The 27,368-nt window shown below is 41.3% G+C and overlaps 1 protein-coding gene and 1 pseudogene across 3 annotated transcripts in view; one reads left to right on the plus strand and one right to left on the minus strand.

The window, feature by feature from the left end:
* SNTB1 (syntrophin beta 1) overlaps positions 1-27,368 on the minus strand; it is a 228,187-nt gene that overhangs the window by 81,532 nt on the left and 119,287 nt on the right. For 2 of the 3 annotated variants that reach the window (XM_070630925.1, XM_070630924.1), the window contains one exon: positions 6,810-7,017. In XM_070630925.1, the coding sequence (XP_070487026.1) occupies positions 6,810-7,017 (208 nt within the window). Of the gene's footprint in view, positions 1-3,894; positions 4,162-6,809; positions 7,018-27,368 lie in introns of those variants that run through there. The other variant, XM_070630926.1, reaches the window with a different exon arrangement.
* On the plus strand, positions 26,613-27,148 carry LOC103541101 (ubiquitin-ribosomal protein eL40 fusion protein-like; annotated as a pseudogene).

The following is a 27,368-nucleotide window of genomic DNA, read 5'->3' on the forward strand; positions in this document are numbered from 1 at the left end:
TGGACAATAAAAATGATTGTGAAACCATACTAAGTGATCTCAATAATCAGTTGGAAAAATTAGCACTGTTCTACGAACTTTCAAAATTTTTATTAAAACATTAAAAGTTGTCTTATTGTCAGTTATAAATGCATAGGGAAATGAAAACAATAGTAAAACTAATATTACTTAGTAATTTGGAAAGTTGTCACACTCCTTTCCAAGTCTGGATCAGCTAGCAACATTTTATACTTTGAACTTTCAATGATGTGAAATATCTCTGAGTTCCTTTAATATGAAGCTTTTTCCCTGGCATCACTTCTGGGGCATCTTCATCCTTTCTTCACAACTACTCTCTTATTTTACGTTTATAAATTTACCTTCACTGAGTTCTCCGGCCTGCATATCACGAGTCGCTTTAACAGCATCAGCATCAATGCTCCCATGGTCAGCCTACGTCTTCTATAATTCCACGTGTGTTTGATTTGAATTTCACTTCCAGAATTATTATTTTTTGTTGTACTGCATTTTCATCTTTTTTGGACAATTCCCTCTGTCTATTATCCATTCTTGTAAAATGTCATATGGATTTATCACGAGGAGACAAGGAGAAACACAGCTACTCACTTTGGTGTCTGCGTGTGAACTAACACACACGCAGTGACCAACCATCGAAACAGACTGTTAAAGAAGTGATGTGACTGGTCACCGTCATGATGCATGTCAGCTACTTACACAGTGATTTGTGGAATGAAAAGCTAGGAGCAAAGTTTGTACTTGATACAACTACTCACAGTTAACATACCATGGTAACTGAAATTTGAACCGTGTTGTTGAGAGACTGGGGTTATTTGATTAAACCATGATAAGTGAAATTCAGAGATACTGGAAAAATGCAAAGCAAGGCCAACTGTGTGTGTGCGTGTGTGTGTGTGTGTGTGTGTGTGTGTATTCCAGTCTTCCTTTAACCTATCCTATCAAAGGCAGTTCCAGTCTTTGTAGAACCTGTTCTTCGGGCTTCTGTAGTATAAAACAGGAAGGAAGAGAGGGGAGGAGGACTATTGTGTGGAATATAAAGGGAGGGATCTAGCCGGAGAGGTTGAATTGACTAACATAGTCAAGAATGGACAGGAAGAACAGAGAGGAGAGGATCTCTTCTCCTCGGTTTTCTTCTTTTAATGCCATAGGAGGAATGAAAGTAGCTGAAGATTAGGATGGATGTGGACAGAAAAAGAAAGATTTGAGTAAGTGTTGCTCTGTCCTGGTATGTGAATTCCCTCTGCTGTGGACTGAATGTTTGTCCCCCTACTCACTCCAGTTCATGTGTTGAAGCCCTAATGTGATGGTATTTGGAGGTAGGGCCTTTGGGAAGTAATTAGGTCATGAGGGTGGAGCCCCCATAATGAGATTAGTGTCCTCATAAGAAGAAGAGAGCTAGGCCTTTCTCTCTCTCTGCCATATGAGGATACACTGAGAAGACGGCTCACCAGAACTCGACCACACTGGCACCCTGATCTCAGACTTCCAGCCTCCAGAGCTATAAGAAATAAATTTCTGTTGTTTATAAGCCACCCAGTCTATGGTATTTTGTTATAGCCACCTGAACCGACCAAGACACCCCCTATTTTCAGAAATGCAAATAAAGCATTTGAGTTATTTTGATATGTCTTTTTAGCTCAGAAACAGTGCTCTTGGCATATGATACTGCTCTAACACTGGATTCTGGGGGGTCCCACTCATATGGACACATGTTCCCTGGGTCCCTTTATTAGCTCAGTTTAGCGGAAAGTTCTGGGCTTTGGAGTTAGAAAGAGGTGCTCAAACTCTGGCTCTGCCACTTACTGGAGGAGTGATCTTAGAAAATCTGTTACCTTCTCCAAGCTTGCCTCACAGGATGGGGCTTACTTAAAGCACATTGCCTGAGACACACTAGACACACGATAAATACTAATTACCAACTTCCTTTTCACCAATAACACGCTGGGGAGGCACAGCTACACCAATGCTCCCATTTGAAAGAATCTGAAGTGGAAACAAGGAAAGCTGAGAACTGAACTTGCATCACAGAGCTCCCAACTGGTTTTTTGTGTTGTGTTGTGTTGTTTTAGTGTTTTTAACATGATAAGAAACAGTTTGCAAGCTGAGATAACAAGGTAAAGGAAAGGTAACACCCGATGAACTGAACAGAAAACAGAATTCAACACTTCTGCCCTGTTCCTGTTTAGTATTGTTTTTCTAAGTAGCAAGAGAGAATTTAGTTTGTTTTTCTCTGGTCTGAAATTGGACCATCGAAAACACCTCAGTGATAACTGTAAAAAGATTAACTAAAGAACAATGATGGAAAAAATGGGTTTGGGGCATGATGTATTTTAGAATTCAGGGTAAGGATTAGCATTTATGGGCCCTTTTGAGACAGACTGGGGCTTGCAAGGAGTTAAAGCTTTTGAGACTAGTATGATCATGGGAAAGACTTTACATTGGGTGCCTGGCCATCCACAGGTGAGGGTGCTCACTGGGGAAAGCAGCACAGGACCTGTCACCGTGGTGTAGTTCACAGGACCAAGAAGTCAAGGAGATGATGAAAATGGCCCAAGGCCAAAGGCTATTGGCCCAGCACTGACCTTCACACTGTAGAGTCCAGAGAATGGCTACTAGAGTTCAAGGACAGAATAAAATTGATTGCAGTGGAAGAGATGCAGTGGATTCTTTTAAAAATTAAATAAAAGAACTAGGGATATCATAGCATTGTCCCACCCTCTAATTATTCTTGCATCTTGATTTAGAGTGTGACATTAGATAAAATACCTCCATTCTCTGAGTCCCAGCTTCCTGACCTGTTGAAGGAAAAAGTTGAATCTAGATCACTGTCTTAGTTCAGGCTCTATAACAGAATACCATAGACTGGGTGCCTTAAAAAACAAACATTTATTTCTCACTATTCTGGAGGCTGGAAGACCAGGATCACGATGTCGACATGGGGTTCTGGTGAGGGCTCTCTTCCTGGCTAGTTGATGGCTGCCTTCTTGCTGTCTCCTCACGTGGTGGAGACAGAGAGAGCTCTGGTCTCTTCAGCCCCTATAAGGGCACCAATCCCATGATGGGCGATCCACCCTCATGAACTCATCTAAACCTAATGACCCCCAAAAGGCCTCACCTCCAAATACCATTACATTAGAGTTTAGGGCTTCAACACATGGATTTTGGGGGACACAAACATTCAGTCCATAGCAATGACCTCTATGTTCCCTTCTCTCTGATTTTGTATCTGGAGCTTCCTTACTGCCCACCAAATCAAATTCAAACCATCTGTCTAGCTTTCAAGATCTTCTGTAGAAGATCTGGTGCCATCCAAGGTACCAGATTTGCTCGTCACCTTCCTCCAGGATGAACCTTCACCTCCCTTTAGACTAGTCTCTGGTGATGCCTCTCTACAAGCTATATTAATCCATTACTTCCACTTTTTTTCTCATGTTCATTCTCCTTTCTTGGAGTGCACTGAACTCTCTCCATTCACTCAAGAATTAGCCATTTTGTGGGAGCCATTCTTCTAGTTCCATCTAGACCATCTCACAGGAAAGAATAATATTAATGTAAAGTTTTCCTCCTGTGTGGCGTAGAGGAGGTTTTGGGATTTTCACTGAGCAGGATTTTAAAAAGGAAGTCGTTATTGTTGTTTCATATTGTTTTAGTTCATGTAAATGTCAGTTCTAAAAATTTGAAATTAAAGATAATATGTATAAACCTTGTCCCAGAGCTACTGTTATTAATCCACAAAATCAAAGATTAACAGTATGGGAAAAGACAAAGGCTATCAATTTAAGGTAAATTACAGCTGAATATATATAGGATCACACTTTATATCTTTACAAATACCAAGCGAATTTGCTGATATTTGTGATGATATAAGAAAGCCACAGTATTAAGGATTTGCTATTCATTGTAACATTTTGCTAAAAACCATTCATATATCTTCACACTAGGATTTGATATTAAATATTTATTCAAAAAAATTCCAGTTTGGATTTGTTTCCTTGGACTTGATCTGTGGTAATCTTTTGAGAAGTTCTGAAGATGAAAGTCATAGAAGACATTCTTGCTTCTGATAATTGTCCGTGATAAGTCATTATTGCTCTTATGGATACAATGCATAATACAATTTAAAGAAGCATCTATAAAGATGATCTGAAATGACATGAAAAGAACAATAATATTCTAAAAACAGGAAGAGCTTTTTAGGTGCCTTTATTACTGCTCCCTGGGAATGCCTAATAATGTGTCTATGATAATTTGAGATAAGCAAAAGCCATAAGCAGACAATTTATAAGTGAGAAAATGGAAGTTTTGGGAAAAATTTCAATATCTCTAATAATGACACAATACCATTTTTCAGCTATCCAAATGATAATGGTTTAAAATGTAGTTTGTGTTAAAAGAGATGAGAGAAGAGAACCTTCGAGAGGTGAGACCATCTCAGTTACTTGGAAGGTGGAGAGATGTGTGTGCTGGATGGCCTCCCTCTGCCCCTCCAGATCCAGGCTCTACCCTTTTCCACCCCCCTCTGTGCCCTGGGAGGCTGACCTTAACAGAGTGCATCAATGGGACTCCCCTGCCTCTAGCTTCCAGTCAGCCTCAGCCAATGAGAGATAATAGCAGGAGACAGGCCGGCAGGGGTTGTGTTTCTCTCCCGAAGACCACAGCTCTTACTGCGTGGCCCTTTTCTACAGCTACAAGTCTTGCTAGTTCCAGGTAACTGCTCCTGTCCCTTGCCATTTCAGTTTAAGGGATGGTAGTAGCCATGCAATGTTGTCAGCTCTGGAGTGCTTCTCCATCTCTAACTGGTTTCCCTGACCTTGGCCACAGCTTATAAATTATTGCTACATTAAATCCTTTCCAATCATCCCTTCTGAGTTTGCCATCTGTCTCCTGCCAGGACTTTGAAATACACACTACATCTCTAAGTCCACTCTGAACCCTAACCAAGTGAGGATATCTTTCATTCCAATGAATTCTTCCCTTTTTCCTTCTACAGCAAGTGTCTGTTACTTTTGCTTCCTAGAATCCATTCAGTCTTCCATTAGAAGCCTTCCATTCAATTTCCCATTAGAGAACCACTTCTCTTTATCTCTCAGGGCACATGGCTTAGATAAGGCTGATTTCAGCCCAAACCCAGGGCTGAATATATGATCTAAGTCAGTCCAACTAGGCTAAGCAAAGAGTCCTCTATTCACTGAGACAGAAGTTGCAAGGAAAACCACAAGCCTGGAACCATCAGGCCAAGAAAGAGAGGACTTGCCTGAGTGTAAACCAACAAAGTAGGTAGGGCACAAAGAGATAGAGATGCAAGCCTAATATCATTATTTGAATCCCCGGATCACACCATGCCTGAAGCTTACCCTTAGACATTGTAGTTATCAGAAGTAGACACCCCTTTGTGCTCAAGCTGAGTTGAGCTTTCTGTCACTTACAACAGACAGATCCCTGACTAATAGGCCTTCTCCTAATAAAAATACATATATTTGGAGAGTTAAAACCTAGAGAGTGTTAGAGACTGTGACTTCTAAAATGATATCATCCATATTTGCAATATTGTTTTCATCTAGAACCCTAACACATAAGGTCACGAGAGGCTACCTGTGGTTTCTGTTGATTATGATCTTGGTAACCACCTGCATTGTCCCTTTAGTCCTTTGAAATCTGTGACAGATGGGACAACACCAAACCAAACAACCCATTTCGTGTTGAACTTGGTGGCTGAGACCCACGCATGAACTGGCACAGACAAAGAACAATGGTGGAAAAGAGCCGAATGCTGTGTTCAAGTGTTATTTTCAAGTGCCATTTGAATGGGCCTTCTCAGGTGACATGGTTCACTGGCAGGAAAGCTGTTATGTGACAATCACTATTCCCATTTACCGCCTATTACAATGTGAGTCACTGGGAGGTCAGACTGTCCCAAAAGTCCAGTGTTCCTGAGCACTCAAGGTCAAGTTCAAGGGACAGCGGGCAGGTGTAAGGACAATGGCTAAGGCACAATCCTTTGAAATGAAGGGAAGAGTTAACTCCCAGGAGAGCACTGCAAAGTGAGTTTTACTGTCGTCAACATATCACGTAACTCGGAAAAGAAATCAGAGTGACAGTGTTAACAGGACCCCAGGTCCTTTCCACAGCAGCTGTCTTCCCTGGGGAAAGAGAGGAAGTTTTACTCATCTTTATATAGCCCTCCTTCTCCTGCCTCAGCCTAGCACAAAATAGGAGCTCTGAAATGATGACCTTCAGGGCCTCCTGGGTTAAGAATACAGATAAGATAGAATATATGAAAAGTGTCAGCACATAGCAGTTGCTGAAGAAATCCTTGCTGTTATTATTACTGCTATCACTTGTAAATGTATCTGTGTTATTAACAAACAGATTCACCAAAAAGTCATACAAACTCTTTCTTCAGCAACAGTTTTAACTTCCTTACCTCCCAAAGCAACAGCTCTGTGGTGAGTTCATTTTCCCTGCCCTGCAAATGTAGACGTGACAATCAAACTATTCACCGAGTCACCCACTCATTCATGCATTCAACAAACATTTGTGAGCACCTGCATTTTGCCACATCTTTGACTATATGTGAGGGAATCAAGGCTGATTAAGACACAGCCTGTGTATAATGCAAAGGCCAAGCTGTTGGAAATGGACAAGAGATCCAACTAGCTCAAGATCCAATGAGATCCAACTCAGACAAGAGAGAATCAGCCTATGGAATGGGAGAACTGGCTTCTGTGGTTGCAAGTAGCACTGGGGAAACCCTGGGGAAGCGACTATTACTGGGGGGACCTCCTCCTTACCTTTTCTGCAAGCCAGCCAAGATGCCTGACCTCTTGGCTCCCAGCAATGCCTGTTTTCCCAAGCTGCTCTCTGACCTCAGCAATCACTCGGGGCAGCAGGTCACTAACGTTGGAATGGATGGCACTAAACCAGGCCTGGGCGGTGGCTGAGTCCTTGCTCCTGAGGATCACCGTGTGCTTAGCATCTGGGGAGTGGATTTCAAGCTGCCTAGAGAAGCAAAGAGAGAAGGGTTAGAATGTTCCCTGGCAGACAGGATTTGTCAAGTCCTTGGCCACTAAGGTGAATAAATTCTTTACGTCTCAATCCACAGAGGATTTTAATAATATACTCACGTCCTTGCTGCTACTGGCGGGTGGGAGGTTGAAATATCTCGCCACATGTTTCATCCTACTGCTCAGCGTTAATTGTGAATATTTTAGAATCAAAGGTGGCCAAACTTTGCACTCTTTAGGAATCTTGTCTGTGGCACATTTACCTACCACTTAATCCTTAGACACGTGTAATGAGGGAGTGAATTGGCCAAGGAAGAGGTAACAGTGGGGAGAGAGATGTACCAAGCGTGTTATAGTTAAAGTCAAACACCAAAGCTTACACCAGAACTCCAAGTGGATCACTTAAGATACAGAGTTTGAGATCTGCATACAGTAATTGTGGTAAAGGGAGGAAATTCTGGATAGATACTTTTTCTTTTTAAGTTATTTTGAACTACTTGTAGATTAACACGGCATTGTAAAAATAGTACAGAGAGGTCTGGTATACCCACCCCCAGTTTCCCCTGTGCTTCTATCTTACGTAATTTTAGTACACTATCAAAACCAGGACACCAACTTTGGTACAATGTAAGTGTATAGTTCTATGCCATTTTAGCACATGTAGGTTTGTGTAACGACCACTGCAATGAAAGAACAGAACTATTCCATCACCACAAAGCTCTCCCTCCAGCTCCCATTAGAGTCACAGTGCTCTGTGCCCACTACACCCCAAATTCCTGGCCACCATTCACCCCTTCGCCACGTCTGTCATTTCTAGACAGACAGTTTTTATTGCAGAGAGAAAAAAACATATTTTCTTTATTCACTCATATCTACATGCAAATAAATACCATTTATTCATTCATGTTTGCATCAGAAAGATATAGGGATTGGGAAATTTGAAACTGAATAAGATGATCCGTTTATTAATTTCCTTTCATCCCTTAATAATTATGCTACCATTCATTGAATATTTCCTACTTATATATGTATTTTTCCTAACGTCCCTATGACTGATATTATTAATCCCATTTAACAGAAGAAAAACACTGAAGTTTGGAGGGAGAGAAAAAGAAGTAATTTACCCAAGGCCACACAGTTGCTGATACTGGGATTCAATCCCATGTTGGTTTGGTTCAGAAGCCCATGAATTTAGATAAGTATTACAATGGCTCTCTCATAGACTGGCGACATCCAACAGGGGAGCAGCCATTGTCTCCTCCAGCTGTCTGAAGTTCCATCGTCATCACCAGCAAAGATGCCTAATAGTGTCCCACTTAGCTCCTGAGGTTCAAAATAACAATTTCGCAGATCACCTGAAAATCGGAAGTCCCAATGCAACCTGGCCTCATTTATATTTGAAAACAACCTTTTAGAGTGAAGAAACCTTTTTAGCGACAGACTTAAATGGTAGAAAAGGAATGATTTAGAAAGTGGAAGGTCTCTAGGAGAGTTTTGTAATAATTAGCATTTTTTGCAAGAAATTTGCAAAACAAGGCTGCTCACTAAGCCACCAAAGGTTTTCTGTGATGAAACAGAGAATTCTTTAAATGACACTTGTCCTCAGCCAAAAGAAAAAAAATCATATGCCTTTTAGGCCCCTTTCAAAGAAATGGGCAGTAAATCTAAGGAGAGTTTTTCTTCCCTCCCAAAGTTCTCACTTCAATAAAGGTGCATATGGGAACACAAACTAGGAGTCTCCAAAAGCATTAATAATGGCTTATCTTGCTTTTCAAATTATTCTATTAATTTCTATTACTCTAGGAATTTAAAACATGCAAATATTTCTTTTACAATATTTTCTTTTGAAGATCTGGATTTGTTTTCAAAGAAATGACAGCTTGGGAGGCAGTCACTCCCCAGGAATCTCACACACACACACACACACACACATGATGCCAGCAAAGAAGAAAGACTATTTTCTTTGTTGGGTTGCCAGCATACCCCCAAAGGAAAGCCAACTTGTAAACACAGATACAGGCTAGTGAAGAGGAGGCTCGTTTCCTCCAGGTTTTGACACCACTTATCATGATTATTAATTTTTAAGTAAGCTTTTTAAGTATAACATATAGACAGAAAAGTGCCCAAATTGTAGTGTAGCGCTCAAAGGCATTTTCGCAAAGAGAACCCATTCATGTAACCACCACTCAGATCAAGAAACAGAATATTGGAAACATTTCATGCTCCCTTTCCAGTTCCTACCCCCCAAAATAACCACTATTAGGATCTCTATCACCATGGATTACTTTTGTCTCAGGCAAAACGGACACAGTTTTGTTTGTTCTCATTGGTTGTCGCTGTTGCCTGCAGTATTGGGAAGACCTTGGATTATTTGTGAGGCAAGTTTGAACACCAGGTCCTATGCTTTTTAGTGGCACCTCTCAAAGTGCGGCCACAGACCAGCAGGAGCAGCAGCCCCAGCAACACCTGGGAACCTATTAGAAATGCAAACTCTCAGTTCCCACCCTGGACCCCCTGAATGAGGAATTCTGGGGGTGGGGCCCCACAGTCACTCTCCAGGTAAATCTGATGCCATCCAAGTTTGAGAAAGGCTGCTTTATGGGTTCAAAAGAAAAAGCCCTGAGTGTGGTTGGTTGCCAGGGGTCCCAACGGCGGCGGTCGACATGCTGGAAGGTGAACTGACCTCCCCCTCAATTAGTCTCAGAGAAAGAAGACGGAGGACCCAGGATAGAGAGGCCTGTGGCTTTTCGTGGGCAAAAAAAGCAGCAGAAGTTCTCAATCAGAAGTCTTCTTCAGAAACCCTTGAATAGTTTTTTTTATTTTTAAATCATTTAATTAAATACAGATGTTTGGACCCCACCCCAGACCTACTGAATAAGAATTTCCAGAGGTTGAGGCCTGGGTATATGCTTTAAATGTCCCAAAAATTATATCGATTAAGGATCATGGCAGGCCTCTACATTCACTGTCCCCTCACCCCAACACGAATGATTAACATCTTGTCTGTACCAGATCAGCCAATTTTGGAGCTACAGCCTAGACAGAAAGAATGGTCTTCTCCCTCCTTACCCACATCTATAAATTCTTTATAGGCTGCTGGTTCACAGCCCTCAAAACTCCCCCTCTACTTTGGAAACAAGCTCTTTCCAGAAGCTTGCTTTATCCACAGACTCTCTGTGGTGGTTTTAAGAAATGTCCCAAATTCTTTGATTTTCTTCCTTTCAAGAAGTGAAGCCTAATTCTCTTCCTTCCCCAAAGGGGAAGACGGAAGAGGGGTACAAACTTTTTCCTTTAATATCAATGAGCTCTACTATCTAAAGCCAAACAATTAAGGACCTGGTAGTGCTAACATCCCCAGAACCTCTGGAAAAGTTCAAGGGGTGATTTATATCTATCTACCTATCTATATCTATATCTATATCTATATCTTACCTAGCACAAACCTCAAATACACACTCTTTGGCCTAATTTATCATTTAATCTCATTTTACCAAAATGTGATCCAGTGCAAAGCATATTTTAGAGTACAAAGAAACAGAGAGAAAGAAATTCCATTCCTGGGCTGGCAAAGGGAGCAATGGAAACTGTGTAGACAGAACCACAGATGTCCATAAGGGAATATAGTTTATAAAGAGCTATGCTATAGGAGATGTCACAGAGGGCTCTTGGAGAGTGTATTAGTTATCCACTGCTGTGTAAGAAATCCCCCCAGAATTAAGCGATTTAAAACTCCAAAGGTTTGTTATCTTGCAGTTTCCATTGCTCCCTTTGCCAGTAACAGGCTTTACCCCCATTCTCAGTGTATGTGGTTTAGGGGCTTGATGGTTTGAGAGTTGTAGGTGTGATGCAATCTGGGCCAAGAAGGTCAAGCCTTAGGATTTTTGCAGGAGTAACTGTTAAGGAGGCATTTTTTTCTCATCATATATACTGAGGGAACAGATATAATCATGGACCTGCTGATGACCATCTAGCCTTCAAGAGGGAAGGCCCACCTGCAAATAAAGCCAACACAGAGGAAACCAGAGCTGAGAGATGAGACCTGGATCCAGCTGTACCTGACACTCATAGATCCTTGGATTTTTCTTCTGTGTTCCCCTTTTTACTTCAACCAGTTTGATTTGGCTTATTCTCAAATACAACTAAAAGTCCTGACTCATACACTGACCACAAATAGGTCACAATTTCCATGAGCCTTGAGTTTCTTTATCTTCTATAAAATAGGGACGACGATGATGAAAGTGATAATGATCATTCTAATGACGGTGATAATAGTAACTTCAACCTGGTTACTAGAGCATCAAATGAGATAATAATAGTGACAGTGCTTTGTGACTGACGTTAGTAGTTGTCACTTATGCTTTTGGCATTTTAAGACCCTTCTGTTGGCTCAGTAACTGGGAAAAGGAACTATAATAGTGAATGCAATGCTTTCATACTATCTGCACATATGGTCACATGTAAGCAAGTTAGCTCTCTCCTGGCTACACTATTAGTAAGAGACAAGGTATGCATATTGAAGCAGAAAATCCTAGTAAATCTCTTGGGTTACAAATGGAGTTGGCAAAATGCAGTGATTTCTTTACACATGCACACAAAGATACACTGTGAGTATTTCTGAGTATTCCAGAACACTCACAGGTGTTTAGCATGCGTTGGGTGCGGTAGAGGCAAGCAGAGTGCATGGTCCCCATGTGCCAGAAGTGCACCAGTATCCCCACAAATTCATGTCTACTCAGAGTCCCAGAATGTGACTGATTTTGAAATAGAACCTTTGAAGAAGTAATTAGATTAAGGATGGTGATGAAATCCTTATCTCATTAATCTACCATGGATTAGGGTGAGTCCTAAATCCAATGAGAGTGACATTATAAGACAAAAGAAACACACAGAGACAAAGAGCAGAAGGCAATGTGAAGATGGAGGTGGAGATTGGAGGGAGGCATCCACAGGCCAAGGAATGTCAAGCATCTGGCAACCACCAGATGCTAGGAGAGAGACCTGGGATGGTTTCTCCCCCAAAGCTTCAGGAAGGAATCAACCCTACCAACTCCTTGATTTCACACTGCTGGCCTTCAAAACAGAGAGAATAAATTTCTGTTGTTTTCAGCTTTCCAGTTTGTGCACACTTTGTTATGGGAGCTCTAGAAAACTAATATGGCATGTAACTATCTTCCTGCGTATAGCTGAATAAGGACTGCACTAATGTTTAAAATATATGGATGCTTAAAGTAACTTGTAAGATACAGATCACTTAGACCTGTGGCAATCACGCATCCCTTTCAACACATGTTGGAGTTTAAAAGGCTTCTCCTTGGATAAAAAAATCTTACTTCCACCAACACACAATTCTATAACCCAGAAAAGAAAAAGGGAAGCCTTCTGAGGTGAGGGACATATATTAAGAACCTGGAAGCAGACCGGCCCACAGTAGGCCTATGCTCAGTCAATCAGAGTGCCTTTCACTTCCTTCTTGGCATAAAAAAAATCTAGACAACTTCCCTGCTAGCTGATGAGTCCTACATTTCTGGAACTGGGAAAGAGGAGGGAGGGAGGGAGTTAAGGAGCAATAAAGTCAGGATGGCTGATTGGAGCTATTTTCAGCAGGCCAGTCTTTTATAACTCCTATTTTGTTCCCCAGTTGAACTGACCACTGCTTGATGAATTGTGTTTATCTGTAGTTCAGCAATAAAGTTCTCTTTTAATTCCCTGCTGAATAGAAATATTTAGGGCAGTGCCACAGCTGTGTTTATTCTCACACTCCACACAGTTATGTAAATACTGCCTATGGAACTATTTCTGATAAAGGCCCATAGCAACCCCCAGGAATTACATGCTCACTCTAGATGGCTGCCAAGATGAGCAGTTTCGATCCAGCTTGGCGCAGCATATGAATGATATCACAGCTTCTCAGAGATCATTTGGCAAACCTCACAATAAAAGAGTAATTTTCTTTCCCTCTCACTCTCTCAAAGGCTCCCACTGAGCCAAATAATATTTCCCAGCATTCTCTACTTCCCCTGTTTAGAAACACGAGGCTGACACATAAAACTTGAAGCCCCCTACCACAAAATTAATAAATAAAACAAAACTTGCAACCTGGCAACAAAGGTTTCCAATGACCTTTCCCCTGTGAGGGGAGGCTGGAGAAACCCAGATGGAGGCAGAAGTCAGGAGGATGGGGCCTGTGGGTTTGCAGCCACCGCTGGGAATCAGGGGGAATTCAAACCACATGGTCATTATGCTTGCTTCCACTTCCACAAATCTGTGATTCCCATGGTTGATAAAAAAATACTTTCCCACAGACGAATAGGTGGCACACCATTAATGGTGGCTATCTCTAGATAGTGGAATTTTGAGGTATTTTTATTTCTACCTTTCTGCTGTTCTATAATTACGAAATTTTTTTTGCAATGCAATCCAAAAAATTTTAGAAGAAAAAGTTTCTTTAGGAAAATGAATGTTTGCACACCTTTTGCAATAATGTCATTAGTAAAACAAGTCACTAGGAGATAACATTCTCATGTGAAAAAGACAACACTAAAGAAAAAAATAGATTCTTTTTAAAATCCTCAAATTGGTTGTATCTAAAAGACTTCAAACGAAAGAGATAAAAAAGACTGGTGGTAACAATATTCATAATGAGGATGAATAACTGTCCTGCGAGGATGTAAACTTCACCTCCAAACGTGTTCATCTTTCTCGTGTTATCTTCACCATCATCTTATGAGGTGAATAGTATTAATGTATCCTTCACAGATGAGAAGATGGCATCTCAGAGGGTGAGCTTGTCCAGTCTTCCACTCAGTAAGAGGCAAAGCTCAAACGGGAACCCAAGTTCATTTGACTACAAAGCCTGTGTCTTAATCATTATGTTCCATTTAGTAGGATGTTTGTATAGTGTGGTTTGTTGCTTAAAAGAGTAGAGAACATTTTTCATGTTGGTTGCTCCTCAGTGCCTTTTGAACACCCCTCCCCTTCCGGTCTACTGGAAAGTCTTCCAAATTATGAACTGAGCTTTCCCAAGGTAGAAGCCAGAATTCAAGTTCCCAGCCTTCCTTGCTGAAAGGGTACAGAGCCACTGACTCAAAATGGCATTTCTGAAGGAGGCAATGTGAGGAAGTAGATGAGTATAGAATCCATCTTCTGGCAGGTATAGTGGTGGAGGCATCTGGCTCCTAATGGCAGCAGTGGCAGAGCTTGGCCAGTCCCAAGTTGTTATTGGTGCAAGCTGAGGCAGTTGTGTGGGCTGTGGGATAGTAATTAAGCAGTGACAACAGCGGTATTTTTCCTAGAAGAGCCCTCACAATGTGGTTGGGTGTTGGGCCTCTCAGTCTGGCTCTCTGAACCCCCTGGAAAATACGTGAGCACCCTCATATCCTTAGCCAGAGTTGATTCTATTCCCCGAAGCTACAATCCCCAGCTAAGAATGCATATTTGGGGATCTGGTTGCCATGATGGGAGCTAACGAGATCATCTAAGGAATCTGTCAAGAGTGAGCTATTTATGGGAAAGAAGCCAGAAAAGGTGTTCTGCTGTTTTCTCAAAATCCTATTTCAAAAACAGGTCATGCATGATATAGTATTCTGCTAAGCGGAGAAGGAAGCTGACAATATCTCTCCCGTTGGCTAGGTTTCCGTTTTTCAGTAACGCACAAATTTACAAAATATGTGAAGAATTTCAGCACTTTGGCCTTTCCTAGGGGAACGATATTGTTATCAAAGTTTTAGAAGAAGAGTCAGCTAATGTTGAACTAGAGAAAACATTTTGTGTTTTCACTACACACTTCACCTGTACCTCACAAAATATTCTGTGGTTTGACCTTGCTCACCCGATTTCTTTTTAAGTCATCTAAATATACATGGTGCTACGCGGGTCAAATAAATATACGTTTGTCTCTAGAATCTTAGGACCATATGCTGACAAAATAAACAATCCACCCCAAAGTCCAATCCAGAACGTAGCATTTAGAGTCTGAAGATTTATTTTTGCTTCTTTTGAACTAGATTATTTTGGGCTAGGGGTGCCGGAATTAGCAAATAAAAATATGATGCCCAATTAAATTTGACTTTCAGATGAACCACGAATAATTTTTTAGTGTAAGTACGCCTTGTGTAATATCTAGTGGTGGAAATGGTATAAAGTACATGGGTTAGAAAAATGCATAGAAAATAAAACTGATAGAACTTCATGATGGATTAGCTATGAGGCTGGGAAGAAGGAAGTGTTAAGGATGTTGCCTAGGTTTCTGGCATAGACAACTAAATGAACGTCAGAACCAATTACTAAGATAAATTGAAAATGGCTCATATTTGGCAAGGAACATTACAAGTTTGGGTAAATATCTCCATCTTCCTTTAGGTCTCTTGTTACAACCTCAGACTTGTAGCGTATACATATACCGGCTACTCCCCAAAAGTCTGCTTATTTTATGGTTATTTTGTCTTAATGGCAGAAACATCCTCCCAACAACCCAGGTTGGATGACCCAATTTCCTCGATGCCTCCTGGCCTGTTCTCCTGGTACCCATTCAGTCTCCAAGTTTTATCAATATTGTCTTGGTAGCATCTCCCTTTCAGAAGAGCTAGCCAGACTGCAAGTTACTACGTTTTCTCAGTCAAGCCGGAGCAATCTCTTATGTAGGATGGGATATAAGTTTTATTTTGTAGGCCAACTTTGATCAAATGGTAGTGGGTGCCTGAAATGATGACTTGAAAAGAAACCTGAGGTCTCATTCTAGGTTCGACTAGGGAAAGTGTCATAATCATTTATTGATGTCTGCCATGGGCAGGAGAGAGGGATGGGCAGCATCATGATGTCTATTTGACATTTCTAGAAAGTATTTTGACTTCTAGCTCTCCAGAAATAGGCCACCTCTACTTCACCTGATTGCTCTACCCTTGGAGAGTCCTGGCTTTTGGTTATCTGCTAATTTCTCCTACAAGACTTATCCTTTTATGGTTTATCTCCCCCACTAGACTGTAAATTCCTTAGGGCATGATATACATCAGAATTATCTTATCACCCCCACTGCCTGACACATGGAGGAGGGTACTCCACAAGTATTTGCTGGGCTTCGTGAATGGATGGCTCTGTCTGCTATTAAAAGCTTGTCCCATTTCTATTGTGGCTCCCTTTCTTGTCAAAGTTCTATAATTGCCTCCCTTTACATTTTTGTTTTTCCCTTACTAGAAGTTAACCCTTTCAGTCTTAAATAATGGAATTTAATTCTATGGTACAAGGTGCTTCAGTTCTAAGTGATAAGCATGGTGTATTAAATAAAGTCACACATGTTTTAACGTCCCACGAGAAGGCTAGTTTCCACAGGCATCGTGCAATAGTGGTCAACTCAGAAATATTTATTTTATTTTATTTCATACTATAATGTTTATCACACAATTTGCCATACATGATTTTCTTGGGCTAAAACAATCAACATGTGATCTTGTGAACCTCACCCAGATTATATGTCAAAGCAGGCAGCCTTGCAAAAGTGCAAAGCAAGGTAAAAAGATGACACAGATTTAAAGGAATTAGGGATATTAATTTGAAGTGCTGATACCTGAGAGGTAAGAACAGCAGTCGATGCCATCGAACTCATTCATGTCACAGATTCGTGTATAATAGTGAGATTTATTTGTCTGACTCATTTACAAAATTGTAAGATGGCTTTTCATTTGTTAACTTACAATTATTTTTCGAGTGCCTAGTACCTATAGACACGGCATTAGGCAAATGAGGGAAAGGAGAGCTGAACACAGATATGGGTCCTGTAGTCACTGACAAGCCCATACTTTCTTAAGTTTTCAAATAACATGAGAAATTCCAAACGTGAGAGAATAATTTGTATCTGTCTTAGGAGCAGAGAATCTTTTATCAAATTCTCAGTAAATTACTTAAGCAATAATTTACCACGTGAAGTTGGCAGCTGCTTACACATAGTAACAGTATTTCACCAGCACCAAAATATTGCTCATCCATTCAGTTTTAATTTCTACTGTCTTTCTTTCCAAGGAGGGAGGAAAAGAAAAGGGAGAAGATAAGATCAAAAGCCTTGTATAATTAAAGACGTGTTACCCCTACATAATTAAAGACGTGTTACCTGTGGAAGGCAGCACATTAAGCCATTAACATCCATGAGTCCTTCAACAAGGATTATTACAGCCACTACCCAGTAAAGAGGTCCCGAGAGATGGCAAAGAGAAGACATGCGGTGGATGGGGCAAGAAGGATTTGAAGAGACTCTACGACATGAAAGGACTAGAATAGCCAGGGAATTTGGGTTCAGGAAGTAGAAAAGACCATAGGCAATTTTAGTTTGCATGAGAAAACTAGACATTGAGGAAAAAAAGAAACGAAAATCATCCTGGTTAAATGCATGAACAAATGAATGGTCAAAGACAGAATTAGCAATCAAGAAGGAACTTAGAGGTCAATTAATTCAACCACTCATTTCAAAGGTGAAAAACCCAACTTCTAGAGAGGAGAAGTGACTTAGCCAAGGTCACACTTGCAGGTAGTAGTCTTTCTGAGTCTAGAATCCACACTTCTTAACAACCATGTCTATCGAAGTTCAGGGAATGGGAACAGAGTGGAGAAATCATGGTGTACTGGAGGCCGAGTTAACTTTCTTTACAATTTTCTAGAGAGCTGGTCCTGAATTTGGGGCCAGTAGCTCTTTCTGTATTTGAAATACTCACTGCAGTACTGCGTAGATATTTCACTGTCAAGGTATTTATGGAAATGACAGCTTCATAATTATTCTCTCTACGAAGTCTCTGCACAAAGACACTTTCACCTCTTTTGTAGATAGCAGTAATCATTTTCATTACTAGGAAGATTTAAACAAGCACAAACAAATAAATCAGCTATGCACAAAACTGCTGTTTTTTTTTAAAAAAAAAAATCCGTATCTGAACTATCTAGACAAGTTTTAAATTGTCATGCAACTCTGTACTGGTTGCAAGAGAGGACGAAAATCAGAATCATGCAAATGATCGCTGAGTTTCAGAAGGTCACACTACATGAAATTCAATCTTCCTCATTCTCACAGGAAATGCTAAGGTGCCAAACAAGTTGGGAAAAGAGTCAGTCTCTCTGCAAAGCAGCAAAGCTGTGCGTTAGATTTGTTTAATTTTATTTTGACTTCACTAGTTTTGTTTTCTTTAAAGAAAATACGTGTTAAAATAGCAGAACAGGAAAACTGTTACAAATGAAGGAAATTAACTCAAAGCTTTCGACTTCTTGCCATGGAGGGGCATGGGAGAGGAGGATGGGGGGGAGAAGGGCGGGCTGTGGAGGGGAGAGGAGAACGTCGTGCTTTCTGTGATGGCTGCCAGGGAGACCTGAGCTCCTGGGCTGCTCATCTGCCTGCCTCTGCCTCATAGTAGTCCAAACATTTGTTCCCTCCAGATGTGCAAGTCAGTTGGTTAAACTTTATATCCAGCTTCGCACCCTTGGGCAATCTGCACAAGGGCTGCTTATCAATTAGACTGGACTGCTTATACCAGGACTTCAATATGCCCCCTCCCAAAAGAGAAACTGAAACAAGCCGGATGTTGGGGTGGGGCAAAGTACAGATAACCTTAAATCACTTTTGAATCATTCATTCAAAAATATTTATTGAATGTCTGCTCTCTACCAGGCAGTCTGTTAGGTGCTAGTAACACTGAGTCTGACAACAGGGCCATGGACTTCAAAGAGCTGGATGTCCACAGGGACTGAGGGGACGTGAGGTTGAGGGGGTGGCAGACAAAGAAACCAATGGCTGCCATCCAGGAGAGGCCACGTAACACAGCGGTTAGAATAACACTAATGGAGTCAATCAACTTGGTCCACGTACTTGCTGGCTATGAGCTGAGCAGCCTTGAGCGAAGAACTCAAGCTCTCTGCATCTCAGTTTCCTCATCTACAAACAGGAATGGGCTGAGTTATAACAATCCAATGTAAAGAACAGTGATGGTCCTAGAGCTTACTTTTGAAGGAAGAAGGTAAGTTGGCTAGACGAAAAAGGAGTAGTAGAAGTCCTGGGCAGAGAGTCCCAAGGAGGGGGGTAGCCCGGGAAAAGCACAGAAGTGGAAGGAAAACCACGCTGCGGGGGATGAAAACTGCCTGTGGTTCTTTAATGGCTTGGATGCAGTGTGGGGGAAAGATGGGCAAGTGAGCGAGAGCGCAAACAGGGGAGAGAGCCTGAAGGAGACCCACTGGCAGAATTCCATGTAAGCAGGTGACACAGTCAAACTTGTATGTTAGTGAGATCATGGTGGGAAGATGGCAGTGGAGGGGAGAGAGGCTGGAGGGAAAGAGACCTGCTACGATGTCCATCTCTGCAGTGATGAGGGTGGCGGCAGCAGAAATGCAAAGGAGAGAACACTTTAGACACTAAAGACTGGACTACAGCAGGGTAAGAAGACCATTCTCTTATGACCATTTGATTTCTGAATTAATACTTGTATCTTTGGGAAATTGTGTCCACTAAACATGGAATTAAAAAAATATCCACACATGGATACAGCAGTTCGCTAGGCAGAGTGGGGAGGGTTGGATACAAAGATAAGGTGGGTGTAGTCCAAGCCATTTACAGCCTCGGGCACCAAAATAATCATAAAACATGGCAGAACAGCTATGCCATTAAAGCAGTGTAACGTATCTAAGGAAGGTATGCTGGAGTGTAAGGAGCAGGAAATACTTCAGGAAGATTAAGGCATTTGAGATGGGATTATGGGATAAGAGGATTTTGACAGGTGGAGAATGGAGGGAGGGCATTCCAGTCTGCGGGGACACCATGACCAGGGATGGACAGGCAAGAAAGTTGAGGGTGTTTAGGAAGAGCAATAGCCCAGTTTATCTGGAAAACATATCTATAAATGCGCTTATTTATAACAGTATTATTGACATACAATAAGCTGTACCTATTTTAAGTGTACAATATGTTGACATACGTATACCCACATGGCTCTGCTTCCCTCCATTTCTCTTATTCTAGCTTAGTTTACATGATCTAGAATTTTAATAAATGGAATCATACAGTATATTTTCCTTTTTTTCTGGCTTCTTCTACATGGTATAATTAGTTCGAGATTCATACATGTTGTAGCATGTGTCAATAGTTCATACCCTTTTATTGCCAAGTAATAACCCATTATATGGATATACCACTGTTTATCCACTCATTTCTTTTTTTTTTTTTTTTTGAGGAAGATTAGCCCTCAGCTAACATCTGCTGCCAATCCTCCTTTTCGCTGAGGAAGACTGGCCCTGAGCTAACATCCATGCCCATCTTCCTCTACTTTATATGTGGGACGCCTACCACAGCATGGCTTGCCAAGCGGTGCCGTGTTCGCACCTGGGATCCAGGCCACCAAAGTGGAATTTGTGCACTTAACCACTGTGCCACCGGGCTGGCCCCTATCCACTCATTTTTTGATGGACATGTGGGTTGTTTCCAGTTCTTGGTTATTACAAATAATGCTGCTATGAACATTTGTGTTTTTTTATGGACACATGCCTTCATTTCTCTTGGGTAAATAGCTAGGAGGGGAATTGCTGGATCACACGGTGGGTGTATATATAACATTTTAAGGAATTGCCAAACTGTATCAAAGTGGTTGTACCATTTTTCATTCCCAGTCAGCAGTGTATGGAGGGTCTAATTCTTCCACATCCTTGTCAACATTTGATATGATCAGTCTTTTTAATTTTAGCCAGATTAATGCGCATAGTGGTATCTCATTGTGGTTTTTATTTGCATGTCTGTAATGACTAATGATGCAGAACATCTTTCCATGTGCTTATTTCCTATCCATCTATCTTCTATGGTGAAGTGTCGGTATAAATGTTTGCCCTTTTAAAAACCTGCATTATTGCTTTTTTATTATTGAATTTAGAGAATTTTTCATATATATTCTGAATACAAATTCTTTACCAGATATATGATTTGCAAATGTTTTTTTCCCAGTCTGTGGCCTGTGTTTTCATTCTCTTAAGAATAAGTTTTAATTTTAAGGAAATCCAATTTATCAACTTTTTCTTTTCTTTATGGATTGTGCTTTTCATGACATATATAGAACGTTTGCTTAACCCAAATTCACAAAAGTTTTCTCTTATGTTTTCTTATAGAAGTTTTAGGTTTTACATTTACATTGATGATACATTTGAACTAATTTTTGTAAATGGTGTAAGGCATGGATTGAAGTTCACTTGTTTTTTGCTTTGGATATCCCACTTTTACAGCACCGCTCACTGAAAATACTGCCTTCTCTCCATTGAATTGTCTTTGCATCTCTTGAAAATCAGTTGTTCATCTATGTATGAGTCTGTTTCTGGATTCCCTATCATGTTCCATTGACCAATTCATCTATCTTGATGTCAGTACCCTACTGTTTGGATTACTGTAACTTTATAAAAAGTGTTGAATGAGGTGGTATTAGTCCTCCAACTTCGTTTTCTTTGAAGCTCTTTGGCTATTCTGGGTCCTTTGCATTTCCATATGAAATTTTTAGTCAGTTTGCCAATTTCTATAGAAAAACCTGCTGACATTTTGATTAGTATGGCACTGCATCTACAGATCATTGAGCGAAGAGTTGCCATCTTAACAATATAGAGCCACTCCTTTCTATATCCATCTGTATATCCATGTTTGTATTTGGTATCATTTTCTTTCTGCCTGAAAAACTTTCCTTAGCATTTCTTGTAGTACGGGCTGTACCACAAGGTGATGAGTTCTTTCAGCCTTTGTACGTCTGAATGAGTCTTTATTTTACCTGACTTTTTGAAAGGTATTTTCACTAGACGTAGAATTTTAATTTGACATTTTTTTTTTTCTTTCAGTAATTGGAAGTTATTGCTTGACAATCTTCTCATTGGCTTTGATTCTAACGAGAAATAAGCTGCTGTCTTAGTCTGTTCAGGCTGCTGTAACAGAATACCATAGGCTGGGTGGCTTATAAACAACAGAAATTTGTTGCTTATGGTTGTAGAGCCCGGGAAGTCCAAGATCAAGGCACTAGCAGATTCAGTGTCTGTGAGGAACTGCTTCCTGGTTCATAAATGGCCATCTTCTTGCTGTGTCCCCACATGGTGGAAGAGGTGAGAAGCTTTTCAGGCTCTCTTTTATAAGGGCACTAATCCCATTCATGAGAGCTCCACCCTCATATCCTAATTACCTCCCAGAGGGGATTCATCATTTTTTCTTTTTTCAAGGAAGATTAGCCCTGAGCTAACATCTGCCAATCCTCCTTTTTTTGTTGAGGAAGACTGGCTCTGAGCTGACATCCATGCCCATCTTCCTCTACTTTACATGTGGGATGCCTGCCACAGCATGGCTTGCCAAGCGGTGCTATGTCGGCACCCGAAGCGGAACATGCGCACTTAACCGCTGCGCCACGGAGCTGGCCCCGGTGATTCATCTTTGATGATCACATTGGGGATTAGGTTTCAACGTATAAATTGGGTAGTACGGGACAAAAACATTTAGTTTATAGCAGCTGCCTTCTCTTTGTTCCTCTGTATGTGATGTATCTTTTTTCTTTGGCAGCTTTTAAGATTTTCTTTTCATCATTGGTGTTGAGCAACTCAATGATAATGTGCCTTCGCATCACTTTCTTCATGTTTCTGTGTACAGGGTTTATTGAGCTTGTGCGGATCCATAGGTTTACCGTTTTTATCAAATTTGGATAATTTCAGCTATTATTTCTTCAAATGTTTTTCTGTCCTTTGCCCACTTTGAGGACCCAACTTTGGTATATTAGGCTGCTCAAATTTCTACCATAGCTCACTGATTCTCTGTCCATTTCATTTTCTAAAATTATCCTTTTTCTCTGTGTTTCATTGTGGATAGTTTCTACTACTGGTCTTCTCTGCTACTAATTCCATCCAGTGTGTTTTTCATTTCATACACTGTAGTTTTTATCTCCTGGAGTTTGATTTGGATCTTTTTTATATCTTCCTTGTCTTTAACTTTTCGAACATATGGAATACAGTTATATTAACTGTTTTAATGTCTTTATTGGCTAATTCTAAAATCTACGTCAGTTCTGGGTCAATTTCCATTGATTAGTTTTCTTCTTTATCATGGATCATGTTTTCCTATTTCTTTGCATGTCTGGTAATTTTTCAGTAGATGACAGACATTGTGAGTTTTCCCTTGTTCAGTGCTAGATATTTTTATATTCCTAAAAATATTCTTCAGCATTTTTTTTCTGGGACAAGTTTCCTTGGAAATCATTTGATCTTTCCAGGTGTTGCATTTATTTGTCAGGCAGGACAGGGGTGGTGTTCCATCTGGGGCAAATTCTGTCCCTCTGCTGAGAGGAGGTCCTCTGTATACTCTACCCAATGTCCTGTGACTCATGATATTTTTCAGTCCCACTAGTAGGATAGGCATTATTCCTGGCCTGATGTGAGTGCTGAGCAAAGTTACCTCTAATCCTTTAGGGTAGTTTTTTCCTTGGCCTTTTGTAGTTTTCTCACACATGTGTGATCAATACTCAGCTGACCTCAAGGAAATCCTCTTCAGATCTCCAGAATTCTCTCTGTGCAGTTCTCTCCTCTCTGCTGTGTGCCTTGTGAACATAAGCTGTCTTGGTCTTCCTGGACTCTCAGCTCTGTCTTCCCAGCTCAGGGTGCCCTTTGGGCTCCACTAGTGTTCCCTCTCCCTGTGCCATGGCCTGAAAACTCTCTCAAGGCAGAAAGCTAGGGCAATCTTAGGGACTGCCTTGCTTGTTTCCCATCTCTCAGGAATCATCGCCTGATATCCAAGATCTTGAGCACATATTTTGCCTGTTTTTGGTTGGTTCAGGTGGGAGGATGAATCTAGCTTCTGTTACTGCATCTTGGTCAGAGTGGAAGTCTTGTCCCTGGCCTCTTAAGATAAGTCTTTAAGATACAGTCTTTTCAGCATGATGGTCTTTATTATGAAGGCATCCCAGCATTTACTATCATTGATGTATTAAGTGACAGATTAGATTGTATTCGCTTCAGGTCAGTTCAAAGGTATTTACTGGGCAGGTACTGCCCAATAAATATGTGCCAGGCACTGTATTTATGAAGATGAACCAACCCCTCTGCCTTCCTGGCATCAGTTTACAGATACAGCAAACAACTTTGGAAGGAATCAATGATAGGACTTGGATATTATCCATTATCCATGCTTTTAATATTCCCTCCTTTTTTTCTGGTGCCTGCCAACAGCATCACAAATTTAGCATCAAGGACAGCTGGAGGAAATCAGAAACTCAAGTCACATGATTTTACTAATTGTAAGCAGCCCTGAGGCTTAGACTTAGTGACAGAAGTTGAAACTCTAGAGGGAAATACTTTATGCTGATGAACTGTTGACGTCTCTGTTCCAAGCTATTACTCTACTCCCATAACCATAACAGGAAGTTGGCTCTACTTCAGAGAGGAGAAAATGAAGCCTCTAATGGCTCCACCTTAGAACCTGAGGGAATGAAGCAGGCTAAGGTAAGCATCTAAGGTTGATGACATCAAGGAGCTGGATTACATATAAGCCATCTCCATGGTGCTCCCACTTCTGAGATGAGTATTTCATAAACGTTGTTAGAAGCAATATGTTGACCTTTTGTGAGTTGGAGCAGCTGACATTTTGCCTGGATCTGAGCCAGGGTGGGTGCTATTCTAAATGAGAAATCAGTTATCCCATCTGTACCGAAAGAACTTTTTCTAATCATTTGTTTAAAGCTTTATTTCCAAGGCACTGAGTGAATTTAATTAAGTTCACCAGCACCATCCCCTCCTTAATAAATTCCTCACACATGTGGATTCACTAGGAAATTGAATTTCACCTCCAGAAAACAAAAAAAGGACATTCAACTAAAGGATGAGAGATGAGTTTACCGAAAGCCCAGTGATCTAGTCAAAATGAAAATGCCTCTCAAACTGTAATGAGATGAATCATATGAAAAAGCGGATTCTGGTTCAACAGGCCTGAGTTGGGCCTGAGATTCAGCATTTCCCACAGACTCCCAGGTGATGCGCTGCTGCTGGTGTCCCCAGAGTATACTTTGAGTAGCAAGGAGATAGAAGACATCAAGACATCATTCACATCTCATTTTGCCATTAAGTCGCTGTTGTAACCTGGAAATCCTTCTCAACTGGGCTTTAGTTTACTCTAGAATAAATTGTTGTCTAAGGTTCCTTCTAGTTCTTAAAAATGCATCATGTTCTCCAAAGTGTAGGTCTAGTTTCCCTGTACTCATGAATTCCCCCACGCTGTTGGCAGACATGTACTGAGCACCTACTATGTGTCAGGCACTGAATAAGGTACTGGCTAATTAAGTATGAACTAGAGCAATCCCCTGCACTAAGAAATCAGTTCAGAGAGAGCATCAGGCAATGACAACATGATGCCAGGTGGGCTATAAAGCCGTGTGAGCAATGGTCATCCAGAGTACACACAGGTCTGAGAATCTGTGTTTTGGATACCAGGTAGGGGGATGTCATCCTATAGTGGTTCTCAGACTTGAGTGTACATCAGAGCCACTGTTAGGGCTTGTTAAAACACAGATTGCTGGATGCCACCCCCAGACCTCCAAGAAGTTGTATTTCTACAAATTTCCAGGACATGTTGATGTTGCTGGTCTGAGACCACACTTCAAATCAGGGATTGTGCTAGACTTCAGAACCCAAAAATGAATGAAACATGGAGTTTTGCTTTGGAATAGATGACTAGAAGGAGTTAAAGTTCAGTGGAGGAAATAAGCTGTCCCTCCTTCACCTCATACAGGATGGTTAGGATAACTTTGGAAGGGGCTTAAAGAGACAGTGTAAAGTGATGGTTCTGTGCCCCATGAGCTTTGGAGGGAGAAAGGGCTGGGCTCCCACGCAGTTTTGTCACTTACCGCCTTGGTCTTAGTACAGCAAGTGCTAGAAAAATATAGCTGGGGTTTCTCAGAATAACGATGACAATGATTCTGTTTTGAGGGAGGAAGACGGAAAAGACTGCCCAGAATGCTATCTGTGTGATGACTGCAGGATGACTAGGGGCTTGTGAAGTAGGTCTGTTAGGGTTAGCAAGGAGGGAGGTAAGTGGATGGTTCTAGGTGGAAGATGTCACCAAGGGGTCAAAAAACACACTGCTCTTTTCACTAAGTACTTTCTGGTAAGTGTGCATGTATTATAGCGTAGTGCATAGAATCCAATTTAAAACTCTTTGAGAGAACGGAGCTCTTTAAAGGACTCCTATGTACAATTTCTCTGTCACATCAAAAGGAAGATAGGTTTCAATGGCAAGTGCATGATGGACATGGACTCAGAAGTTCTGAGTTCAAGTCTCATATCTGCCTCCTAGCAGCTCTGCAACATCTGGAGTTCACGTACATGCATTCTTTCCACTCCTAGCAACTCTACAACGGAGCTACCATTATCATTGCTACCATTCTATAGTTAGGAAGACTGAGGCTCACACGAATTAGATAAAATGCCCAATACTGGCACACCCAGTGTTTGATCTCAAGTCTACTGGATCAAGTTTTATACTTTGGTATTTTTGCTTTTGTTTATTTCACAAGAGGATTTTCCATATTTACCCAATCATTAGACACGTTGAGAGAATTTATTAAAACTACAGATTTCCAGGCCCTCTTTCTCTTCAATGAGGCGGCCGAGCGGACGCAGACATGCAGATCTTTGTGAAGACCCTGACGGGCAAGACCATCACCCTTGAGGTTGAGTCCAGTGACACCATTGAGAATGTTAAAGCTAAAATCCAAGACAAAGAGGGCATCCCACCTGACCAGCAATGTCTGATTTTTGCCGGCAAACAGCTGGAAGATGGCCGCACTCTCTCAGACTACAATATCCAGAGAGACTCCACCCTGCACTTGGTGCTCCGCCCTGCAGGGCAGCATCCTTGAGCCTTCCCTCTGCCAGCTCGCCCAGAAATACAACTGCGACGAGATGATTTGCTGCAAGTGTTACGCTCGCCCGCACCCTCGTGCTGTCAACTGCCGCAAGAAGCAGTGCGGCCACGCCAATAACACGTGCCCCAAGAGGAAGGTCAAATAAGGCCCCTCCTCTGGCTCCTCCTTTGCCCAAAGGGTCACCTCCCGCCTGAGCCTCATGGCCCTGGGGCCTCAATGAAGTTTCCCTTTCATTGACTGGAAAAAACAAAAACAAAAAAACTACAGATTTCCAGGCTCCTTCTCCAGAGGTTCTAATTTTGTGGGTCTGAGATGGGGCCAGGAATCTGCATTTTTAATCATTTAATTTTAACCTCCCTGCCCCACGTAAGTATGATCTTTGGGGAAATTTGAGAGGTACCACTACCTACTGTAGTGGGTTGAATGGTGTCCCCTGAAAATTCGTGTCTATCCAGGACCTTGGTGACCT

This window comes from Equus przewalskii, chromosome 8 (assembly GCF_037783145.1).
Source record: "Equus przewalskii isolate Varuska chromosome 8, EquPr2, whole genome shotgun sequence".
In the NCBI taxonomy this organism is placed as follows: Eukaryota; Metazoa; Chordata; class Mammalia; order Perissodactyla; family Equidae; genus Equus; species Equus przewalskii.